General features: G+C 46.0%; 1 protein-coding gene across 9 annotated transcripts in view; it reads right to left on the bottom strand.

Annotated features, from left to right (window-relative positions):
- ARMH4 (armadillo like helical domain containing 4) overlaps positions 1–23,367 on the bottom strand; it is a 58,756-nt gene that overhangs the window by 21,199 nt on the left and 14,190 nt on the right. For 5 of the 9 annotated variants that reach the window (XR_013951382.1, XM_080592364.1, XM_080592363.1 and 2 more), the window contains exons 5-6: positions 13,976–14,227; positions 711–827 (exon numbers count right to left, since the gene is read on the bottom strand). Coding sequence is in view for 8 of the 9 variants with exons in the window: in XM_080592364.1 (XP_080448490.1) it covers positions 711–827; positions 13,976–14,227 (369 nt within the window). In the remaining variant the exon portion in view is untranslated. The remainder of the gene's footprint in view (positions 1–710; positions 828–13,975; positions 14,228–23,367) is intronic. The other 4 variants (XM_080592366.1, XM_080592368.1, XM_080592367.1 and 1 more) reach the window with 1 other exon arrangement.

Here is a 23,367-nt window from a genome sequence, read left to right as displayed (position 1 = left end):
CTCCCCATCCTTCTGGCCTTGCACCTTTATCCTAGGTCCTCATATACAAAGTTAATCGCTGCAGAGTGGAAGTTTTAAGGGCTGCGGAGAAGCGAAATCTCTTTTCTCTGCACCTCCCGGCCAGCTCTGCATGTTCCTATAAGTGAAAGGGTTAACTTATCCTCAGATTGCCTGTTTTCTGCATTTTCCACGTATTTCACTAATGGCACAGAGCACTGTTCCTGCCCAACTGAGAGGCTAGATTAAAGTCTGGGTGACTCCGTCCTCCATGGGGTTTGCTGCTGTGGCACACAGTTACTGGTGCTCCCTCTGGAGAGCCCAACCTGAATGATGGCAAATCCACCCTGCTCCCCAGAAAACACGTTTCAGAGCATCAAGATGTGCTTCATAACTCCGAGAGATGCAGTTTTAGCAGCAAGGCTATCTGCAGAGCACGCCAGCTCCCCTGGTCTTGCCCATGCCTGCCTTTCAGAAGAGAAAACCAGGAGGACGGGGATACAGAAAACAGGATAGGATGCTCCTGCGCTGTTTACATCGATGGTGGTGTCCTTGGTCTTCAAAATGCCTCAACACAAAATCCGTGAGTTGTCAGAGGATGCTTTATGGCATTTTCTGCCCCAGTCCTTCTGCTCAGAAATGAATGGATCTGGTGTTTCTCCAAGCAGATTAAGATAATCTCTAACAATTTACTTACACTGAAAGGGCATTACCTTGATTGGAACTGGTCGGAGACCACTCTCTGATGAGGACAGCAACAAGGTGAGGCTCTAAGAAGACATTTTGGAAAATGAACATCCCTGAATAACTCCTGATTTTGCTGCCATCATCTGTTCAAATAACAAGGAAATGATTTGACATGTGAGAACCTTCATGAAACTATCTGGATAAAGCTCAGAACTTAATCTGCTTTCAAAGCAGCAGCAAATGGTTATTGTCTAAACGCTGATGGCCACTCTGTGCAGCTCAACGTGAGACAGAACAAAGTTTTCTGTTCACCTGACAGGTGTATCAGGGTCTGATCAAGGCTCCCTCCTCCTCCGTGGCCCCCTGCACCAGGCAGGTCTCATTCAGCCCGCGCTGATCCGGTGCTTCGTGCCCACCGGGTGAGACGTGAAGAGGGGCAGAGCTCAAAGGGGGCTTCCCTTCTAGCTGCGGGGCACGCACTCCTCCTGAGACCTCCAGGTCCTTGTCAGATGATGGGATATGCCAGGCTCACGTGCTCCATCACACGCAGAGACTCACTCATACCCTGCTCATAGCGGGGAGACCTTTGTCTGAACTCACCGCAGTCAACTCTCACCTCCAGGCTGGAAGGTTGGTAGGGCACAGCAACACCCACCAGGGGAAGAGGATGAAACAAAGGTCAAAAAAAGACAAGAAGCAGCAGCAGGGGAAGGCACAACGAAATATTAAAAGACTTTTGCCAGGATTCTGTGTCTCCTGGCGTGCAGATAAATCTCCACATTACATGCTAAAAGTAATCAGCCTGGAGAAAGACACAGGCATTTCATCAGGCTTCAAGCAGGGGGCTGCTCGCTTATCTTCCAAAAAGTCTCGCAAAATCCTGCAAGTAAGTCAGTGAGCAAGCTCTAATCTCAAAGTCAATGCTAATAGCCTTCCCTCAGAAAGAAATTATTATCCAACAGCATATTTTAGAAATACACAAAGCCTAAAAAAAAAAAAAGGTTAGTAACCAGAATTTTCTTCTAGCTGTTTTGGAAGTATCACAGCCCCTTGGTCAGGAGAGCTCTGGATTGCATTTTCTTTTTCTTTTTTTCATTTAAAACAGCAAAGAATATGCACAGGGAATTTCCTGGGGAAAGATTTCCTTTTCCACAGCATGAGCAAAACCTCTCTGGATCACCTAAAATCTGCGATTCTTTGTAGGTACAGAAAGAGTAAAACCGCAGAGCACTTCTGAAATGTAATTCTACACATGAAAGATAAATTACTGGCCTTGTCCTGTAATGCTGTGAATTGGTTGACAGATTCAGGCAATTACTGATCAAACCCAGTTAGAGGTTTGATCGACAGACCAGGTGAACTGTTGACTCAAACCAGTTCATCACAACATCCTGATTTATAAATCCATACACTTACTGAGAAATGCTATTTGTCCGCATTTATTTGAACTCCCCCTAGGCATACAGGAGCTTAAGTTTCATTTTCGAAGCCATTTTCTAAGAGATAACAAACAGATCCACGGAAGCCAAGAGCTGACAGACCACACATCTCAGGATGCGCTTTTGGACCCACAACCTAGGCAGCTGTGGGAATCCACAGGCATTTTATGCATACAAGAAAATTTCCACCCAAATATCCATGACAGCAAACAAGACCCTGCAAAACAGAGCAGAGAAAGCCTACCTGGTGGCTGAAAAGGCCACTGCTTTCTGTGCTAGCGCACCAGCTTTTCTGCTTTGAGGACTCGAGACACAATCCTGCCTGTGCTGCAAGGGAAATTAGTTCAGCCCAACAGTTGCAAGCACTGCAGGCAGAGCAGCCAAATACAAAAATGAGTCCTCAGCAAGGGAAGGGGACGACGAGAACTCACACTGATGTCTGTACTCTGCTGCACGTCTGGCCCCTGGGCTAAATTATCAACAGGCTCATGCCTCTGATTTCGGAGTAACAATGCTTTATGTGAAGCTCTGTGAACCTGAAAGACACTGCACAACAAGAGCCTAGGGAGGTGCCTTGGGTTACTGAGTCACGTCTCCCTGCAGCGAGCAAAACCAGCTGGTTGCTGGGGTTTCTGTCCTTGGAACAAGGCTAAGGGCTTCAGGGCAAAGCTTGTGCCAAAGGAAAAGCACATAAGAGTGGCTGTACGGGATCAGCTTCATGACATAACCCATCCCTGAACGCTCACCAGACAGCATAAAAGCAGGGCAAACTCACAGTGACACCTGCCTGGCTCGCTCTTCAGCCCGTGGCCATTTACTGCTGATCCAGGGGCCACGTTACCTCTTCAGCCAGCTTCAGCACACGCTTTTGTCTCAGCAGCTATCAATATTTTTGTTTATCAGCCAGAAATAATACAGAGAGGAAAGGACAGAATTTCTTGTGAATTATTCCTATCACTGTAAGCGCTGAAAGCCCACCTGAGATGCTATATTCATGTAATAAATGCTCTATAAACTCATAAAGAGAGATGGTATCTGCTCTAAAGAACCTGAATGAACAAACCACATAGGAGCACTGATACCAGCCCGTTTATGGATGCCAGGACTCAGGAACAGGAGAAGTAAGGGATTTGCTCAAGGTCACATAAGAAAAATGCAGCACTGCTTCTTTCTGAAATTAAGCAGAGGAGACCAGGCTATCTTTTGGATTGCCTTTTGGTTCTTGTTCATCTTCCATGTACCTTTTCCAGCTCTCCTACATCCTCATCTAGATGGGTAGAACAACACATTTATGGTCAGAATGACGGCTGTTATTCTGCCCTCTGTTCCTTTGCTCCCCCCATCCCACCAGGCCAGTGTTCTTACTGTAACATCCTCCTCTTCCTCTCAGGAGGATCTGGAGCAGAGGATTTGTTTTAATTTCTACTCTCTGCCAACCAAGTCTCCAGACGATCATCCCAACTCACTGTTACAGTGGTAGGACTAACAATAAAAATAACTCTCAGCTTAAATTTTCCCCCTGGAACTTGACTGTCCCTAAAAGTTTCTCAAGGATCTGTTTCGGAAACATTCTCCACGCTTTCCTCCTCACCCAAGCATAAATAAATCCTGTTTTCTTCCATGATTCAGCGAGGAGCAAATCAGGTTCCAGCCGGGCTCTGGAGCATTCACGCCTCATTTGTAAATCTCCCCCGTTACCTGCCAGCAGGACCACAAGGTCACCCATGACACAGTTCTTCTCTGTGCAGGTGTTGGTATCTTCAGAATGGGATACGAGAGTGAACGCTGTAACGGATGCCTTGAAGCAGATTCAGAATACATGAAGAATTATGAGTTCCACTGGCTTTTCAAACCCTCATATTCATCTTCAGAGCCCACACATTAGTGACTACTCGGTGCTTAATAACTACTCATTGCTGCTGTCAGTTAGCACCACTGAAGCGTGCTTTCCCTGCAGCAGGTGATTCAGAGCTGGGGACGCCAGCTCTAGGCAGCAGATACCTATCGGAGGACTATACCCCTGCCCACTAAGCCCCAGAACATCTCCTAAATCAGCAGCATATTATTTACAACCAAGTGAAACCCACCCTTCATAAATAGCACCCCCAGGAGCGTGTTCCAGCTACGGGAGAGCACGTCTCCAGAAAGCACTGCCTCATCGGGGCTCTCCGTTCACTCTAATGCACACTCGACCCTCTATACAACACTCCCTACAACCAAAAAATAGAAAGAAACTGCATTTAGCCACTTCTTCCAGATACAAGAAATAATAACGCCCAAGAGGAAGGTATTTTCCTGGCAGGCTGTCACCTGCCAGGCCATACGGGTGGTATGGGGAGAGGGAGGTGACCCAGAGCCCTCTGAGATCCCCCATGGGTGTTAGAGCACACCACAGAAAGAGCATCACGACCCCAGGTGTGCAAAACTGGTCTGTGCAAACACCTGAGCAGCCAGAGGGAAGCAGGGGAGGTGTGGGGAAAGCAGCCTAGAAAAGGAACAAAATGGAGAAAACTGGGAGAGCTCCTGGGCTCGCTTCACATTAATAAATCCTCAGGCACTGATGGCATTGCCAGTATATTAAAAGAAATGATAGGTTATTGGGAACAGCTTTGCTGAAACCCTTTATTACATCCCAGGCTTGGATGAGGCTGTGATTAGAGTTATTCAAACACAAGGCAAAAAAAATAAAAGCAAGCAAAAGCCTCCAGTAATTCTCACCGTATCGACCCCTCTTGGTGATTAATGCTGATACACAGCGTTTTCGCAAAACACCAATTGCTTGCAGTTTGAGGTAATTATTTTATTGTCAGTCAAAATCCGAGCAATTTACTTATTTCCAATACGTGTCCCTAACTCGCTCTCAGGCAGGGCAGGATTTATATGTTTATCAAGAGAGCACCCTTCCAGGAAGGAACTTAGATCTCCTTTGATCCTCAAGTCATCTGAATCTGAACAAACACCAGCGGGGAGGCAAGTTTAGCACCAGTCATCTGCGGCTTGCACTGCCCAAGCGGAGAGAGAACATATCTACTTTCTCATTAGAAAGGAATATTTTAGAACCATCTTCTCAATACATTACCACCGCTCTTTCTGGCACTAGTCACAACGAGCTCTTTTCCTCCATTTTTCTCTTATCACTCTGCGATCGGAGGCTACATTTTAACCCAAAAGATCAGGCTCTGACGCAAATCCCCAGAAGAGGAGAGGAAATTCAAGGCCAATGAACCTTCACATTCCCTCTCTCTATTATTTTTTTTTTTTGAGGGCTGAAATGTCATGAAAACAGATTTTTTGCACTGTAGTATATATGTATCGCTATTAGAAAATAAATCTGATTGCTCCAACGTAAGGACAAGTCTCGTTTTACGAGGCGAAGGCCACCTAGACAAGGACATCAAGCGCAAATTAATAACTCTGGCCCAGGGAGAGCTGCTAGCCTGCCTGCGTTCTTCAATCAAGCTAAGTGATTGCTGCAGCCCAGTGGGAGAGGGGGCTGAAAACCATCTCCTCTGCCTGAACGGAGCCGGGATTTCTGACATATATAAGCCGGAGGATAGAGGGCGAGGTAAGGCACGCTGAAATGTGACACACCGCAACTGCAGACTTGAGAAGGAACCGGATTACTGCAGATTAAAAAGACAGCCGAGATACTCGGGTTTCTGTTACAGCGGGGCTGACAGACAGCAGGATGGACAGAGTGCGCCAAAGTAGGTGACAGCCTCAAACGGTGCCAGCCTGACAGCCCCGTGCAGGCACAGGTGGTGCTGGGCTGGTCCAGCCTCTGCAGCACGGAGCAGTGCGCTGGCTAACGGACCCTACCCCTTAATTCAGGAAAAAAAAAAAAAAATCAAAAAAAAAATCAGATAAATTACCTGGAGTAGTCAGTGCCAATCCACATCAGAGACATCCTAACTGTAAGACTGCCACTAATGGATGGATGGAGCCAGACAGCTGGAGGTCAAAACGTCCAGCTGCTGGCGGGATCCCACACTTTTTGTGGGCAAGGAGAAGGAGGGCAGAGCCAAACCTGGCCCCACACGTGAGCAAAGCCCTCTACACCTGCCCCTAGCTCCTGGAAGCAGCCCTTGAGGACTGATAACGAGTAGGCTTAGCTAATCTTACCCTGAGATGGTTTTAACCAGAGGCATAACACTCATGTCAGGGCTGCTATTTCAAAGTGATGTATCTGAGGCGACAGTGCTGCTGTTTCTCAACATACGCCAGCAAAAACGTCAGGGCTAAAATATCAGCTGAAGCTTCCTGCTAGAAGTTTCTGTGTAGCGAGGCCCCTGCTGCCTTCCCCTTCCTTCTGATAAATTGCAGGCACACTTTCTTTTACCGTAAGCAACAGCTTTTTTTCACCTGTTTCTGACAACTGTTTGCTTCCAGAGCCAGGTACGAGCGACCGAGTCTCATATCTTCTGTTCCACTCATTGCTGTTCCCTTCTCTTGGTCTTTATTTCTGCTCTGAGGACAACGTCTGAAGAGCTCCCAATAGGAAGAGCGTGGCACTGCCAGCTTCTCACCTTTAAAACACGCAGGCTGCATTGGCAGCAGCACATTGGTCTTATGCTGGACGTAAAAATGCAGCAGACACGATCCTTAAAGCACCTCGGGATGAAATTTGACAAAAAGAAAAGGCTGACTGATGTGAATTATTCTCTTTTGGGAGCTGCTCTGTCATTATAAAAGCGTATGTCACAACAAGCCGGGAAAGAGGATCGCTGTTGCTGAGAGGTATTTGGATGCAAAATTTCCCTTGACAAGGCAAACCTGACTGAATATCAGTCTGCTGTAGGATTGAGGTACAACCATGAGCAAACTCTTAAAACAGTTAAAAAGAAGTAATTCCAAACAGTACACATCCTTATGAGGAACAGAAATAAGAGATTCATGCACAGGCTGATGATGGGAGCTTTATTACTGATTTGGAGAGGGAAGGGAAGCTGCTGGGGAGCATATGGAACCGTATAAATTCCTTGAAGCACCCAGGAAGACAGTAAAAATAATCTATATTTCCGAGACTGCTCATTTAAGTCTGCAGCCGTCTGGAAGACAGACCTCGCGTGGCCAATGCTGTGCGCAAAAAAACATCAATAAACACACACGAGGCAAAGCTAAAGAGGGCAGGACTGCTGCGAGGAGCCACGCTTTGAGCAAACACACCACAAATTACAGCTGCTGCTTATCCTGGCTCCTGTCGGCCACTCTCATCTGGGACTCCTGCAGACCCGGTCCCTTCTGTTGTAATGGTGGCTCTGTCTTATCAGTGCTTTTTGTGCCGTGTGTGATCCCTGGCACTTATCCAGGGAGAAATGCAGGTGCAAAGTCCTACCTCAGGCACATCAGCCAGAGAACGGTGATGCCCAGGCATTGCTTCCTTCACCTGAAACAAATCCCTGCTCTGCTAAAGGCTCCCTGTGAAACTGCTGGGGTCACTCGGCCTCTCCGTGTTTTTGCTTGGCACCTGTAAAACATGGATAACCTCTCCAGGGTAATTAAGAAGATAAATGCATTAAAGATTAAAAGGCACTCTGATATTCCAATAACGCGAGCTGTAAGAGTGCCTAAAATAGATCCGTTTGGGGCAGCAATTAAAGAACACACTACTAACTTCTGAGTCTCAGATTCTGTCTGCCTAATGCTGGTTATTTTTGCCCACAAAAGCATTAATCCCGGCTTCCTGTAAAAATGTCATTTCAAAATTTTACCATCTTGCACTACTCTGCTGCTGCTCTGCCTTACCACCACTAATCAAAGTGATAGAGGTTACATGGTTTATGTAGTATAATTTGCAGCCACAGATCTGCAATACGGCTATTTTCCGTTAGTCAGAGCTGAGAATATGTTTATCCCTTAAAAAAAAAAACAAAACACATGCTTCCAAAAGCGTGCGTTTATTAGGTAGCGACAAGGCACTTGCATAACGGAGACAGTTTTATGGCTTTCCATTCTCGTATGAACCAAGATCATACACTCAAGTACATGAAACACAGACTGGGTGTATATTCTGGAAACTGCATGTTGAGAATGATGTTGACACACTTCATAACTTCTTTATAACTCTGCTGATTTTTTTTTTTTATATGTTTAATTTCCCATCTACAGCGATGGTCCAAACTCCACCGTGTACAATACCTACATGGGTAGATGGAAACCAGTAACGCGTGTTGTGGAATCTAGCAACTCATGGGACTTCTTATGGGCTACAGCACGATCACATAGCCCTGTAACGTGGTACTGCTGTCGCCTTGCTATGAGGTTGTAAGGCCTCAGGACGGAGGCTTGTCAGTCTTTCTCTGTCTGACATTTCCTTGACCTACCTACAGCTTTGTTTTTCTTGATTTAGCTGCAGCAGCATTTTTTGTTTCTAACTGATGGTGCCTATGGCTATTGTGTTTTACTTTTGTTTATTTTTGCACAGTACTGAATGGTTTTAGGACTCTAACATAACGGTTCCATACGGGGAAACGCATGCCAGGTATGATAACAGAATCCTCGAGCAATGGAGATACACTGCTGAGTACTGCCATACGACAGGACAGTGCTGGCACTAGAGTCCCCGTGTCTATAAGCAACACACCAATGGTCAGTTAAAGAAATATGGACCTGGACAAAAATGTTTTTGGGTAAAAAAGAGAACATAAATAGTACCTAAAATACATAAAAGCCACCATAAATAGCAAACTGAGATGTAATATGGAGCTGCAGATCGATAAAGAAAGGGCAAGGTGAAAAATTGTGTCAGTAAACACATAAAAATGGCTTTAAGTGTATCCTAGAGTGAGGAAGAAGAAACTATCATGAACATCATATTTCTCCCAGCAAAGGACTCCAGACTATGATGACCCTACGCTAACGAGCCCACCACCAACCCCAGAAGGAAGCCACCGACCTTAATGCTAACAGATGCAAGGGAAGGATGAGCCTAACACCAGGAAAAGGCCCAGAAACTAAGAAGTGTAGGTACAGCAACTGTATCAGCACAATTATTTCCTCTTTTTTTTCTGTTATAGTAGCTATATATAGACTAATAATAATTAGATTTCAATTATATTAGCAGTAAATTATTGGTTTTAGGTATAGATGCGATATGCCTTCTCTTTGCACATAAAACAAGATTTTGAGCATAACAACAGGTTCCTCTGTTAAGATTTCTGGCTCATATCAGTTTCTCCTCTGTTTACTGTTATCTCATGTTAGCAGTGGCTTAGGATAAGCAACTCTTGGGTTTTAGTCAACGTATTGAAGAACCAAATTCCACCATAACCCTTTACGTAGACGATGTGAGCCATACATTCAAAAAGTCACAACCCTGTAAGCCTCAAAAAGCAAATCCCAGTGTTGCTCCAAACAACTGCATACATTTTGAATGCACAGAACAAACTAACTTTAAGCCCCAAAGCAGCAAGATTAGAGGATTAGCAAATTGCCCTGGTCCTCCTCCCCCTACCTGACTGTGGGCAAAAATGATAAATTTTCATTCATTCCCAGAAAGCCCAAGTTTCCTGCCCCTCTGATGTTCTCCAAACAGTTTGTGTTCACCTGCTACATGCCACCCCGGTACAAATCCAACAAGCGGAGACAGGTCATCTCAGGGGGATCCCAAAGTACTGCCAACATGTCCTTTGCTAGCAACATCTGAACACAAAGCATTTGAACAGGACACCGACAGAGATCCCAAAGTATATTCAGACCTTCCTTCTCCAGAGACACATGCCAACAGAGCAGCGTTTGGAGGATCAACTTCTATTTTTTTTTTGTCTAAATACTGCTGTTTAGAGAGTCAGCCGACTGACTGTAAAACTGACAGCCTCATTACTGGTGCATATAAATTGCTTTTGCTCAGCTGGAGTTAATGTAGGACCATCTGACTTCCCAGAATTGACATTTTTAATGATTCTCTTTCTCTGGCATGTTTTCATTGACCACTACAAAAATCCAAACCGTCTCTTGCTTTGCCAAGCTGTCTGTGGATCAAGTCACTCATTCTCTGTGGATTTGGGGCACTCCAGCTATCAGACAAAGTAAACTCAATAATAACTGACCTGAGTATAGCTACTCCGATACTTCTGGACTCTTCTGTGCTACAGATTTTAGAGTTAAATCTCAAAATTCTGAAGGCCAGAGGACAGATGCACCCCAGGAGAAGGATGTATGTGCAAAGAATTTACAAAATGGAAGATGCCAACTGTAAGTCTGATGCTTAGGGAGCAAAAAAAAAAAAAAAAAAAAAAAGAGAATCCAGAAGAAACAAGCCCATTCCTCTTCTCCATTTAACAGAACAGTGACAGAAACAAACACGGGTAGAAAAATTGACTGCCGTGTGTGTACTGTAATTTACTCCAACCAAAACATCTTCAGTTATCTCCTAGAGAAACCAGCCGTTAATAAAGCAGACTGCAGTAACTTCACAGGATCCGTTGCAAGCTATTGAGCCAATAATGTGCAAACTAAAGCATACAAATTCATGTTGTCCTGGTCACAGGACTGCATTGCCCTGTCTCTTCTTGTGCCCTTACCTTGTACCCCACTGGGTGCTGTCACCTTTCTTCAGGACTTCCTTACTGTGCCATATCCCAGGTTAGGCAGAATAACCTCCCCTCTAAGCCATATTTCATTTGCACAGAACGGGAAGTTCTTCACTCCTCAGCGCTGCTTGTGGATCCCAGGGAAGAGCTCTGCACCTCCCTTCCCTCTCCTAAGACTCACCATGGGCTGAGACAGGCAGGTGGCACCATGCCCTGGCCCAGGTAGATTCACAACTGCAGCCCTCCCTTCTCCAGAGCAGTGACTAGGGACGTACAGTGGTTATGAAGCTGTCTTAAAATGAAAGTCGAGTTAATTTTAGCTGTAGAAGAAAAGCACTTAAAGGAAATGGATTTCAAAGAGCTACCTTTGGAAGAAAAGCACTTAGAGAAAAAGGGTTTCAAAGAGCAATAGTCTATGCACGTGTCCAGCACATCTGAAGTTTTACGAGCCCTTCACAGTACATCTGGTCTCTCCACACACTCCAGCAGAACAATGTGGGCAGCTCTTTTGGCCTCTCGTCAGGTTTGGGATACTTCTTTTCCTCTTAACAATCCTCCTCCTGCTGGCACAAGCTATACACTTTTTTCCATCCTGTCTGTTCTCCTTTCTGAGCACCCCTGTTAACACACCCCGTAAAGAAGCATGTAACCAGGACCAGGTGCAGACAGAGCAACAGCTCAGGCTGTGCACGCTCACCCTGGACAAGGGACACAGGACAGAAACCCCCAGCTGGCACAAATGGGAAGAAGGAGCCCAGGGAGGGGAGAAGGAGCCCAGCACTGCTCACGGCTGCCGTGGAGATGCTCCAGCCTTGCTGGCATCTCCTGCTCCCCATCCACCCCCAGCAAAGGACACTGTGAACACCTGGGTTCAGTTCCGTGTGTGGCCTCGGGTTTTCCAGGTGAGCTCATGCAAGTCCTTGTTTTTCTTTGTGCCTCTGTCTAAAACACAGATAATTTCCCTTCCTCTTAGGAGCACTGCAGATGGGGAAGATGAGCACATCAGCACACTCTAGATGGGGAAGGAGCCAGTATCAAAGAGACATTTAGGTCATCCAGCCAGAAAAAGAATAAATGGTTCTTTATGACAGTGTTTACCTGGTAGAATAAGAGAGGTGGGTCAAAGTCTAGAGACTGATCCCACCGCTCCCCCTCCTTTCTCCCCAGCATCTCAGCACAGAAGTCCCACCCAGCCCCTGAGGATGAGCTCTGCTCACCCCCTCCCTCGTGGCTGCTTGCGCAGACTGCAACAGCTTCAAAATGAAGGCAGGCCAAACTTCTTGGAAGCGGTGATGCATAACCCAGTCGTTAATAAGGCACTTACAGAGAGAGCAGAAATTCACACCTGCCCGGTCCTTCAGGTGCCTGGACTTGGTGCTTTGCAGCTGGACTAACGCGACAGACCTCACAGCAGGCTCCTCCAATTTGCGTGAGGGTAAATAAAACACACGTGAGGGACAAAAACCTTGTGTTTTGCTGCACAGTCAACTCATTCCATGTCTGAAATTTTTGGAAAGACAACCTTTCCAAGGTCTAAGACTGAGAGAAGGTGGTAGAGGATGAAGGCTGCACGATGCAGTAATAATAAACATCAGAAACAGAACTGGGTCCCATATGTTCAGAAAAAGATACCGTAAGGAGCATCCTGTTCTAGGATAAGGATCCCTCATAACAAATAACAACACAAGGAGTGTTAAAGCTACGTGTTGTTTCATAGCCTAGGTCTACTTATTTTCTGTGCATAGTTATTACAGTTTCTCCAGGCAGAGAGGTTTGTCGCACACCAGGGCACCTTCAGCCTCTGGCCACTGCTTATTCTCCTGCCTCATTACCAAGGTATGTGACAGGTACCTCCCACCCTGAGCCTTCTCCTCCAGCAGTGAAGGTGGCAGGGCTGGAAACACAGCCATGACCCCCCTCAGACCTGCATCAGCCTTGAACACAGCTGTGCCTGATGCCTTATGCAGAACAACCTCCTTCGCTGCCTCCTGCTGAGGATATGAGGATATTCCTCATGATAACTCTGTGTTTCCTACGCTTTTCCTCCTAGCACTGCCACGTATTTCTCTAATCCAGCTTGTCAAGGCCTACCAGAAAGCCACTAAATATTAGAATTATTCCCCTTACACACCTCCTGTCCAGCCTGGTGGGACAACGGGACACGTGAACCAGATCTGACACGAACCACCCGAAACAATGCTCTTCAGGCAAGAGTTAGTGGGACAGGAAGATCCAGACCCGATGCAAACTCAGCCTGCAAAGAGCAAACCTACCATGCGGCTCTTGAAATACGCTCTTTGATTCATTTCAAAGGAAGCAAATAACACTCAAGCGGGCTGAAAATAGGACTACATAGGGAGAAACACCAGGTTATGTCAGAATTAAAAATCCAGGGGAGGTGACAGTTCATATAACTCAACATACAAAAGAGTTTTGGGGTTTCTGTGTTTGATGAGCCTCTCAAAAGGAGCTAGATCACTACTAGTCACACACAGAGACTTTCCCTACAGATGTGGTTCAGCTACCACTGATTTACCTGAAAGCTTCCCGCTGCTTTTGATGGAGTTTGGCTTGGAAATTGAATTTGCTACAAAATGATCCCAGTACTTTTTCCAAGTAGCCAAACTGGGCAAGTTTCCTTTTAAATTCTACCTTGTTCCACACCAGCTTTGGCTTACATCAGATGGACAGCACACATGCAAACGTGAATCAGCTAATTCCAGGCAGAATAAATTAGTCCTAGCCATAAAGCACAGGGTCTATACATACAGTGGGAATAAACTATATAAAGCTTTATACAGGCCTTGCAGGTCTGTCTTGCTTAACCACCACGGGGTCCCACGCCTGGACATGCAACACTGAAGAAATGTCAGAAAAATGGCACAAGAATGCTGCTGCACTAGCAATGGGCTGATTAGCAACTACCCTATTTGCTTCATCCTCGTGGGACTTATATCCCTGCACCAACCCAATTCAAGCAAAGGGCCCTGAAATTTCCCCAGGACTCTCACTTGAGCAGTATTTTTTTGTCCACCCTCTGAGCCACGCAACACTAAGCTCTGGGAATGAAGGAACAGGTCTGGAGTATTCAGAAAGGCTCTCCCCGAACTAAAACCTCACTCAGGGCACATCACCTGGGACCCATCCCAGTTTGGCACTGGGGGACGGGGTTTCCTCAGAAACACTCCCGCTCTGTGTTTAGCAAAAGATCTTGAAGGCCAACCCATGAGGCCTTCAGCATGACGGGCTGTCCCACACAAAGCGAAGAGCAGGAGACGTGTCTACCATGAGGATAAGGGAAGAAGGGACTTTTCCTCTTACCCAGACCCTGGTTCTGCTGCTCCCACTCGATGGTGTCGGGAACCTGGTAGGACACCCCGGCCAGCTGGGCCGCGGGGTTTTCCAGGCCAGCTATGGGCTCCTGGGAGGTCTCGCCTGGAAGCGTGAAACCCGGCAGCTCCGTGTCACCTTCCAAGCTTTCATCCATTGAATCTATGTCTTTGTCCTCTTCATCTTCCTCTTCCTCCTCCTCCTCTTCCTCCTCCTCTTCATCCTCTTCCTCTTCCTCACCCTCTGGACAGGGAAAGACAAATGTAACATCAGGAAAGGTCCCACAAGGCGAGCACCAAGACGGCCCGCTGCTACCACCTCTCCAAAGGCTAAGTTGTGCCTTCCCTTTTAGTTATAAAGACTCAAGGACTTCTCAGGCCAGAAGTTTTGTCCCAGCTATTTAATAGCTACAAAAGAGAACCACCCACTGTGAAAAAACAGTGCCTGGAATAATGACATAACTGAATTTTCAATGGTTAATTTTTCAAAGCCAAAAAATAATGCATAATATTCAAGCGCTTTGCCTAATTTACACGATGCTCTGCTCAGCCCTTTAACAAAACTCTGTCCTGGTGTACCCAGCCTGGGAGAGCCATCACCCAACAGCTGAGGAGCTGGTTTAGCTGGGGGGCCGAAGACCACATTAACAACTAATGACCCAACCAAGGTGGTGCAATAAGTTGGAGCAGCTTGGGTAGGACACTCCAGGGGCTGGATGTGTTGTACCTGTTGTAAGCAAAGCAAGCTGCACCTTAGCAATTGTGTGATGTTTCACCCTTTTCCCTTCTGTTCTGGGATGCAGCGGCACTCCAGCAAGGCTGCTCCCCAAAATAACCAAGAAAACTAACTAGGGAACTTTGGGGAATCTATTTAATTGGTGGTTATCCAGCTTAGTAATTAACGGGGGGAGCTGGCCTCTACTTCAGAGATCAGAACACCTAGAGGAATCAATGTACATCATAAAACCAAGGCGTTCACAATGCTGTTACATAGCATTTCCTTTCCTCCCAATTCAAGGATTTGCTTTAAAGCACTGCATGTTTTTTCCAGCTCACCAGACAGGACAATTCCTCTTGCCACCTTTCAGTTTTAGCCCTGCATTTCATACAAATGAGCTGCTACTTGAATTCCGCTGCATCATTCTGCTACAGCATGTCTTTCGGTATTTGGAAAGGAATGATCACTCCTGTAAACAATTACACCATGCAGAGCATCTAATGGAGCCTACAGGGATGTAGTTCGCCACTTAAATTCCCATTACATTTTACAGACAGCTTTTGTCTTATAACGTGCCCATCATTTCAAACCAACGTCAGAATTTTCTCTCTCAAACTACATGTTTTCATACAAAACACAGAGCCTCTGTACACACAAGAACAGCAACCAGAGAGCACTTGGCAGGAAACCTGCAAAGACAAGTTAAAATAGGTCTTCTGCCTCTGCCGAGAGCAACACAGCTATAAACAAAAGATTTCCAAACTTCAATAGCAAAGATGCTAAACAGCTAGCACACTGGAGAACAGGACCACGAACATGTTTTCCCTAGATGGACTGGATGAAAAAGCAGTCAAGAGAAAACAGGGATCAGATTTTCTCTCTGAAAAACTACCTTGGAACAACGTTTTCAGAAGGTTCTTGTGATTTTAGCAAGCTAATTGGAGACACCTGCCAGGAGCTAATTTTGAAGAAGCAGATATCCATCTCTGCACCTCCAAACTCTAGCAGGCAGTCAAGCTGAACACCTGAATCGAAGTGCCAAGACTACATATCACATCTGAAAATCACCCAGCCACATCAATCATCCCACAGCCACAGCATAAGGATGAGAATAATGTATAGCCCTCATAGCACAGCTGCTGCGAGGAGGAAAAAAGGGCTCTTGACTCGCTGCTTCTTCTTCTCTCCAGCTCATTCACATGTCTGAAAACAGCTTTTGAACCCCCATCCCAAAATGCTAAGAGTTTGCCTTCCTGCAAGGTGCAGCACAGAGCACCACTTGGTGGTCACGAACAGGAATTTATGCTTCTAAAGAAATGCAGACTTCACAAATGTCAGATTTCAGGTGCGGAGGCACACCAGGAACCTGGCAGGCATGGACATAGCACCCGATGGTACCGTGGGATAGGAAAGGATGCACACATCACATGGCTGAACCCCAAAAGCTGCAGCTTTGTGCCTCGGACCAGAGCCTTTTTACAAAATTACATTTCTCCTCCTAAACCACCCTGCTTGGACATTCAGAGCTCTCAGCGGCTGCTTCAAAGATAAGAGACTGAAAGGACCAAAACTGCAAAGGCCAGCAGATTCAGAAGGCATGTGGGTTTCCACATGCATGTTCAAATCCCTTGTGAATTATTTTGTGTAGCGTGCTTGTGTATACTCGTAAGCCTTGGCTAAGGTTCTTCTCGCAAAGGAAGCAAGATAAATGTACGATGAAACATATCTCATGGTCAAGGCACTAATTCTAACAAAAAAAAAACATGTAAGTATGGTTTTCCTGGCTGCATGTGAGTCTATCCAAACCAGGCACTTGGGTATAGCCCAGGTGTTTGAGCTCTTCTGAACATCTGGCACTGGTCACAGGCATCCCCTTGCCCACTAGAGCAGACAGGCACACCGCACACAGCAGCTCCTACTGGGAGCTCTTTGCTCCACAGATCTTTGCAGCGTTATGCACAAACTTTATTTTCTTTGCACGCATCAAATTCTAGCTCTTACTTGTGACATGCAACTTGAATCTAACAAAGCCCTAGAGAGATGATATCCCATCTCCTCTCCCTGTGACCCCAGGGCTTCAGCACCAAAACACAGTCCAAGATGCCCATAGTTTCTCCTCCGGTAAGGAAAAGGTATAAATAGGCTAGGAGTGAATTAGTGTTATCTTCAAGAGTGGAAAAATGCAAAAATTGTCACCCTAACAGACTAAATAAGCAATGTATTCTGTAACAGGGGCTCAGTTCTTCCTTCTTCGACACATGAAGGAAAAAAATAGAGATATTTAACACCTCCCTGCTGTGATAACAGTGCAACCTAAGCAGCAGGAATCCCCATAAAAATGAGATTCCAGCTTCAACTGTCAAAGATTTTGGTTTTAAAGGATCTGACAACCCTGTAACAGGCATTGAAGTGTTTGGTTTTGGAGAAGGTGTAAGAGAGCACTAAGAAAACACGTTTGAGAGAATAGAAAGTTTTTAGGAGTGTTTTGGTGAGTTGCTACCTTTATTAACAGTCTGCAGAAACAGCAATGGCTGGGCTTTATCATGGGGTCAGGGGTGATCCATCAGCACCCCTGCTGAAATCCACAGCATGGGATTTATTAGTGGAGGCTAGTAGCCAAAACTCCCCTATGCCCTCACAACCCCTGGGCAAAGAGGGCTGGGGGCCCAGGGCCCATCCCATGACATGGGGAAGGGGAGCATTGGGCCAGTTCTTCCTCCTGGCCCTTCAAAGTGGCAACAGCCCCTTCATTCTTCACAGATAGCTTTAGCCAAGCTTTGCATTTCTTTGCAGTCTTCATACACCTGCAGAAAGTCCTGCTCCCCCTGAGCAGGAATAGATCCATGTTATTCAGTGTTACTTGCACAGGGCAGGAGCTATAAGCCCAAGCTGCTGGCAAGCACCATGAGCAAGGCACTGAAATGCACCACCAGCCCTCCCAGCAGTAGAAACAGGGTTTGGGAATGTGCTACAAACAGGCTGCAAAGGCAGTGAAGTTGTTTTTTTATTTTTTTGTATAATGCCATGTAACAAGCTGGAACTGAGGCACCCTTGTCATAACCCCACTGCAGTCAGGGGACCTTTGAGGTGAAGAGATGTGCACTGAAGACAGATGTTTAGATATTTTCCATTAACATTTGCAAATTTTTATTCATTAGAAGACTTAGGAAACCATTATTTGTCAGAGTTTGTGCACACGAGAAATATTTTACTATGCCCTGAACAGCAATACTCACTAGACAGTGATAGTCTTCAGTGATAGTCTTAGGCTGCAATTTTATCAGGTACCCAGCACCAGGGGGTCTGAGTGCCTGAGAGCATCTAACAAGTGCCAACTATGTTGTGATTAATCAGGAGCCACTGCTAATTGGTTTCCAGCTGTGAGTCCACTTTTCACATGACTTCTCAGGAAGGTGGAGCCCCCTCCTGTGCAAACACCAAGCAAAGCAGCCCAAGAGCTGAGCAACTGCTGCAGAGAGCTAAAAAGGACCTAGAACAGGGACCTAGCACCTACCTGCACAAGGTGCCTGAGAAGAACACATGCCAGGGAACCCAGGGGCTGCTTTGACATCTGCAACTGCCCCAAAGACAAAGGCAGCATGGACCCCACAGCTCATTTTCTGCTCTCATCCACTTCCACCCACACAGCAGCACTGGGCCTGGGTCACACACATGCAGTATAGGAAGCAGAAGTTTGTAAATAAGGACAGGGTTAGGGAGGCCCACAGCTACCTTCTCTTGCCAGAACAGGAGGAAGAGGCATTAAGAAGTCTCCGCCAGCTCTTCTCTTCCCATGTACTCGCAGTGTTGGAACAGGGCTCATTTTCTGCACTGCTTTGATAATCACAGCTGACTGTCAATCCACGAAGACCTTTCTAGGAGAACTTTCATTATTAATCTGTTGCTTTCCTGTGATCAGTAATAATGTCACCATCTGATATTTCCAAAAGGCTGCCAGGAACAATCAGTTGTGACAGAACCCAGGGTGGAAGGGGAGGGCTGGCAGGAGCTGGGCTCTGCCCTGCCCAGACAGCTTCCTGAGCAGGGCAGGGGCGCCCAAGCCCGCAGGGTTTTTATCCTGATAGTTCAGCTAAACCCATCTACTTCCAGTGTAAAGCTGTCGAGGGTGCCTGCAGACTCATTGCAGGACTGTAGCCTTAAATGTTTTGCTGCAGACGAGGTGTCCACAGGAGGAATTCAACACCTGGCCTGCTGAACAGATAAGGAAAGGGAATACTGGGAAGAACACATCTGTCGAACGGGATCCTATCTCACAAGGCAGGGCACTAACCCTACTATCCTGAGTGTCAAGAGGAGAGGAAACGTTCTAAGTTTTTCTGTAAAAGAAGGATGTTCTTGCTACATCTAGGAGAGGGAACAGGGCAGCAGTGTTGAAGTTCAATGTTTCTTTACGAGCCCCAGGAGGTCTTCAGCATCTACCAGCCAAAAACCAGGCTCTGCAGAAGCTGGTCCCCAGCAGAGGGCTCTGTGACATTGCAGAGATGGTAAGAGGAAAGATTTGGGTTCTGATCCTAACCTACCCCCACCCAAACTTGAGGGACTTCACACATATTCAGTCCTGGCTCATCTCATCGCAGTGGAGCTGAGGCACTGAAGAGCTCTTGAGGAGGAAAAAAGGCAAAAAAGGTCCAGCAGGGACCATGGGTCTGCTTCTGTATTAAGATCAGAAATGACCGTTCCTAAGAGCTGTATTTCCAGCAACATTCACCACAGAATTGCTTTCACACTGAGCCAGGCTAAGGAGTAGATTTAGCAATGCAATGCTATTTTTTGAGAAAAAATGAATACTGCAGAATAAAACAGCACTGACTCTAACAAGAGAGCTCCATAGTTTGCTGCAGTAGAGCTCCTCTAGCCTGGGGTAGGCAGTTGCTGAGCTGCCAAAAAAAGAAAGGTGATTTAATAAATTTTATCAAATGAGGGTATGTGAATCAGTCCAGATTTAACTACTGTGACCTGTAAGTGGATAGACCGGAGGAAGACAGATACAGAGTTTACTTCTCTCAACAAAATGCTTTTATTGTAAAGAGGGCTGTGGGCATGGTATCCCCCTATCCCCAAAGGGGTCTCAAGCAGAAATATTAATCACACTTCTTAAAAAAGTTTTGATGGTGTCTCTTTAGAAGTCCCCAATTCAACCACACTACCTGGGAAGGGAGCTACTAAATGCTTTCTCAACTCTTGGGCTGTTAAGCTTCATTTTCTAGGCAAATCCACAGGTACAACCAGCAGGGATCCACCACAGATAACATGGACTAGGGGCTGGGTCTGTTATTATGGGCAACAGCCTCCAGGATACTAAAGTTAACTCAAGTCCTATCTGATGCCAGAAGGGAGGATGACTGCAAGCCCACTCAGCTCATTTCTAGTCAAAGCTTCACACCACTGAGCATGAAGCTCTAGGATTATCCTGACGGAGGCCATAAACTGCCTTGGAAGTTTTGAGAGCTAAGCCAGTTTAGTGAGGTTTGCCTTGCACCTGATGCCCAAAGCTCCACAGAGAAGCCTCATGAGCAAGCCTCCTATGTGTGCTGGTGGACCCCAAGCATTAGTGGCTCCAGAGAGAGATTGCATAAAAATATTCCTTGCAAAGCCTTCAGAAGAAAATGCCATATACCTGCTTACCTGAATCCACCTCCCTAAAGCTGTGAGGGTGAACTAATCCCCAGATTAGAAAACAAGACGTAATTAAAAACTTTCACCCACACACTCCAATTACCTCTCAATAGCAACTGCAGGGGGGTTGTCATTTTTGTTCTAGCTGAAAGATAAGCATGGGAAAGCTACAACATTTAGCTGATGTTTAAGTGAACTCCCATTTTTTGGACAAAATGAGAAGTCAGATAAAGTTAAAAGGTTTCAAGTATGGCCTGGCCAGAACAGCAAGCAGAGAGGATCAGACTGAACCAGGCCACCTAGGCAGCAGGAGGCAGAACAGTGGCAACCAGGATCAGGTCTCTAAACATATGAGAACGAACACAGTAACAAAGACACTTTTTCCTCCTCAAAAGGAGACTGTGCAGCTTATTTCTGCCAGAGAGCTGGGCAGACACATGCTAGCTACCAGATATCTGGGAAAAAGAAGTGACATTAAACCATTCCTAGCAATTTTTACAGGAGTTGCTGTTAAACTATGAAGCACAGCAGATACAAACTTCTTGTACTTGGAGGTACAAAGCCCTAAAGTGCATCTCCTTTGGCATACCCAGTCACTTAAGAAAGAAGAGATGCTGTGGTTTTAGTTACTCCAGGGCTGCCAGCACACCTGCAGTGGAACAGGACAGCTGGACTCATGTCTGCCTCCCTCTGCAGGGAGTCACCAACAAGGCATCACACAGCAGGAGTTTCCTTGCTCTTCTTCTAGCTATCCTTCAACTAGCCTAACACCCTCTCTTAGCTGTTTACCTAAGAGTTTCCAACTTTAAGGGCTTGATCACCCTCTACACCCCTTGATTTCATGAAACAAAACAAGGCATCACCAGATCTGGACAACATTGCTGGTGCTTCAGTCAAACAATGTACTTGGGGTAAATATTAAAAGGCTTGGTTTTGATATAAAAAGCTGTCACAGCTTTTTCTCCTCCCCAGGTTTTCACTACAAAGGAGAAGCAGGGATAAACTACCATCTACTGTGAAAGACATCAAGGTCAACCTACAAAGGGACAGTTCTCATTTAGTAGCAACGATAAACCAGAAGCAATAGGATGCGTGTACTAAAAACATTTAGTTACTAGTTTATCTTGCATGTGCTTTATCTTAAATTTTAAGACTCTTAAGAATTTAGTTGATATCCAGATGATCATATCAGGCTAGTTAACATGCTGGGCTAAGTACCCTTCTTATTTACACCCCTGCAACCTCATTTAAATTTTTAATGGGGCTGCAGAAATTTAATGAGGCATGCCTTAATCCATGCAATCATGATCCACTCAAAGCCTTAATTTTCATTAAAAATTCTTCTTCACATCCAGAAGAAGGTTCCATGTACTGCAACACAGCTCAGAAGTAAGTAGAATGAAGGTGTTTTTTTTTAAGATGTAAACAACTACAAGTTCTGAAGTATTTTCCTCAAAGGCAACTGCTGCCTTCACTTCTAAGTATTATGCACAGCTTGGATGCCTCTGCACAGGAATAAGACCAAGTGGAAGCATAGAACTGCCAAAATAGGTAGAGAAAGGGGAAGAGTACAAGAGCTCTTACTGAGATTAGCTAAGCCCCAATGTATGGGGGAAGGATAAATACAGGTACACAGGTCAGAGCAAAGAATGACAGGAACCACTGAAACCCAAAGACCAAGGGGGCATCATTAAAATATCATGAATATGGTAAGGTCAAAGTCTAAAGCTTCATACTGACCCTGTTCTGGAGCAGCCTTTGTTGTAGACAAAGCAAAAGAGAGTTAAACCTGCAGCCAAGATTCAGCAATGAGGTGCCCTACAACTGCTGGACATTGGATTTGCTAATCCCAGAGGCAGGTCCAGCCCCTTGTCTCAGGACAGCCGAGGGACTTTGCAGCCAGATGTGGCATTAGGCAGGCATACAGCAGCTCACTGGGAACACTGTGGGCACAGCAGGGACCTGGTACTCGTGAGATGGTTGATCCAAAAAGAAGCCTACCAACTGGCTGGTGACTACCTATGCAGGTCAGAAAGCTTTTAGAGCAGGCTGAGAACAACACTTTCCTTAGTTTTTTTTTTTTTTGTTACAATGCCCATGAGTGCAGCCTCCCCATTACTCAAGACAGGTTCCTCAGTCTGTAACTGGCTTCTCTTGGGGCTACCACCAGTAAGGGGCTCTATACAACAGCCCCAACCCTACTGCTCGTTGCACTTTCACACCAGCACTTGCTGGTGTTAGGAACTGTGTTTGATGCTATGAAGAGCAAGGTGAAATTCCACCCTCAGGCTGTTGTTACTCAGCCCTGACTCACAACTAAGCTCCATACTTACACATTCAGACTCACCCAACACAGCTCTTGGCTGAACCTTAGTTTCTCAGCATGCCTTCCCAACCCTGGGATCACTCCTCCACACTGTTGACAAGGACTTTGCCAGCTACATGCTGAGAGCCAGCCTGATTAATCAGGAGCACCTCCTATTCAAGAGCTGCATGGCTAAATTCTCCGCCCTCTAGAACAGAGAATTTCAGTCGCCTATTTTCAGAGATGTTCCTGACACTATACAACAGGCACTAAGTAGAGCATCTTCCAGAAGTATCTTCCCCATCCAGCAGCCTACGTGAAAAGCTGAACTGCGAAAGCAGCTCAACCCAAGCAGCTATACTTGAAGCAGCCTAGGTGACAGAACAGAAACCAGCCCGAGGGCTTACACACTGCTGTAGTCATTTGGACTTTTTTGAAGGAGTGCCTGAAAAAAATGCAATGGGCATATTAGCCTGCAGAAACACCTACATAAACAGACCCTTCTTTTTAATTACCTTTAAAGCCCCCATGGGAAAATAGTAAGAACCAGATTGTGTCCCTCCTTCCATCCCAAAATCACCACCACAAGCAAACATCCTCTAAATCCCCAGTTAATACTGAAGTGGGACAAGCTGGAGCTTATTCAGCTGCAGGAGGCGGGCAGCACTGAACTTGGGCTGGTTTTCACCATTAAATTTAGACATAACAAGGGTGGGACTAACAT

Source organism: Anser brachyrhynchus, assembly GCF_964034855.1.
Source record: "Anser brachyrhynchus genome assembly, chromosome: 5".
Classification (NCBI taxonomy): Eukaryota; Metazoa; Chordata; class Aves; order Anseriformes; family Anatidae; genus Anser; species Anser brachyrhynchus.
Note: the sequence above shows the minus strand (reverse complement) of the source record. Positions and strands in the feature narration are given on the sequence as shown.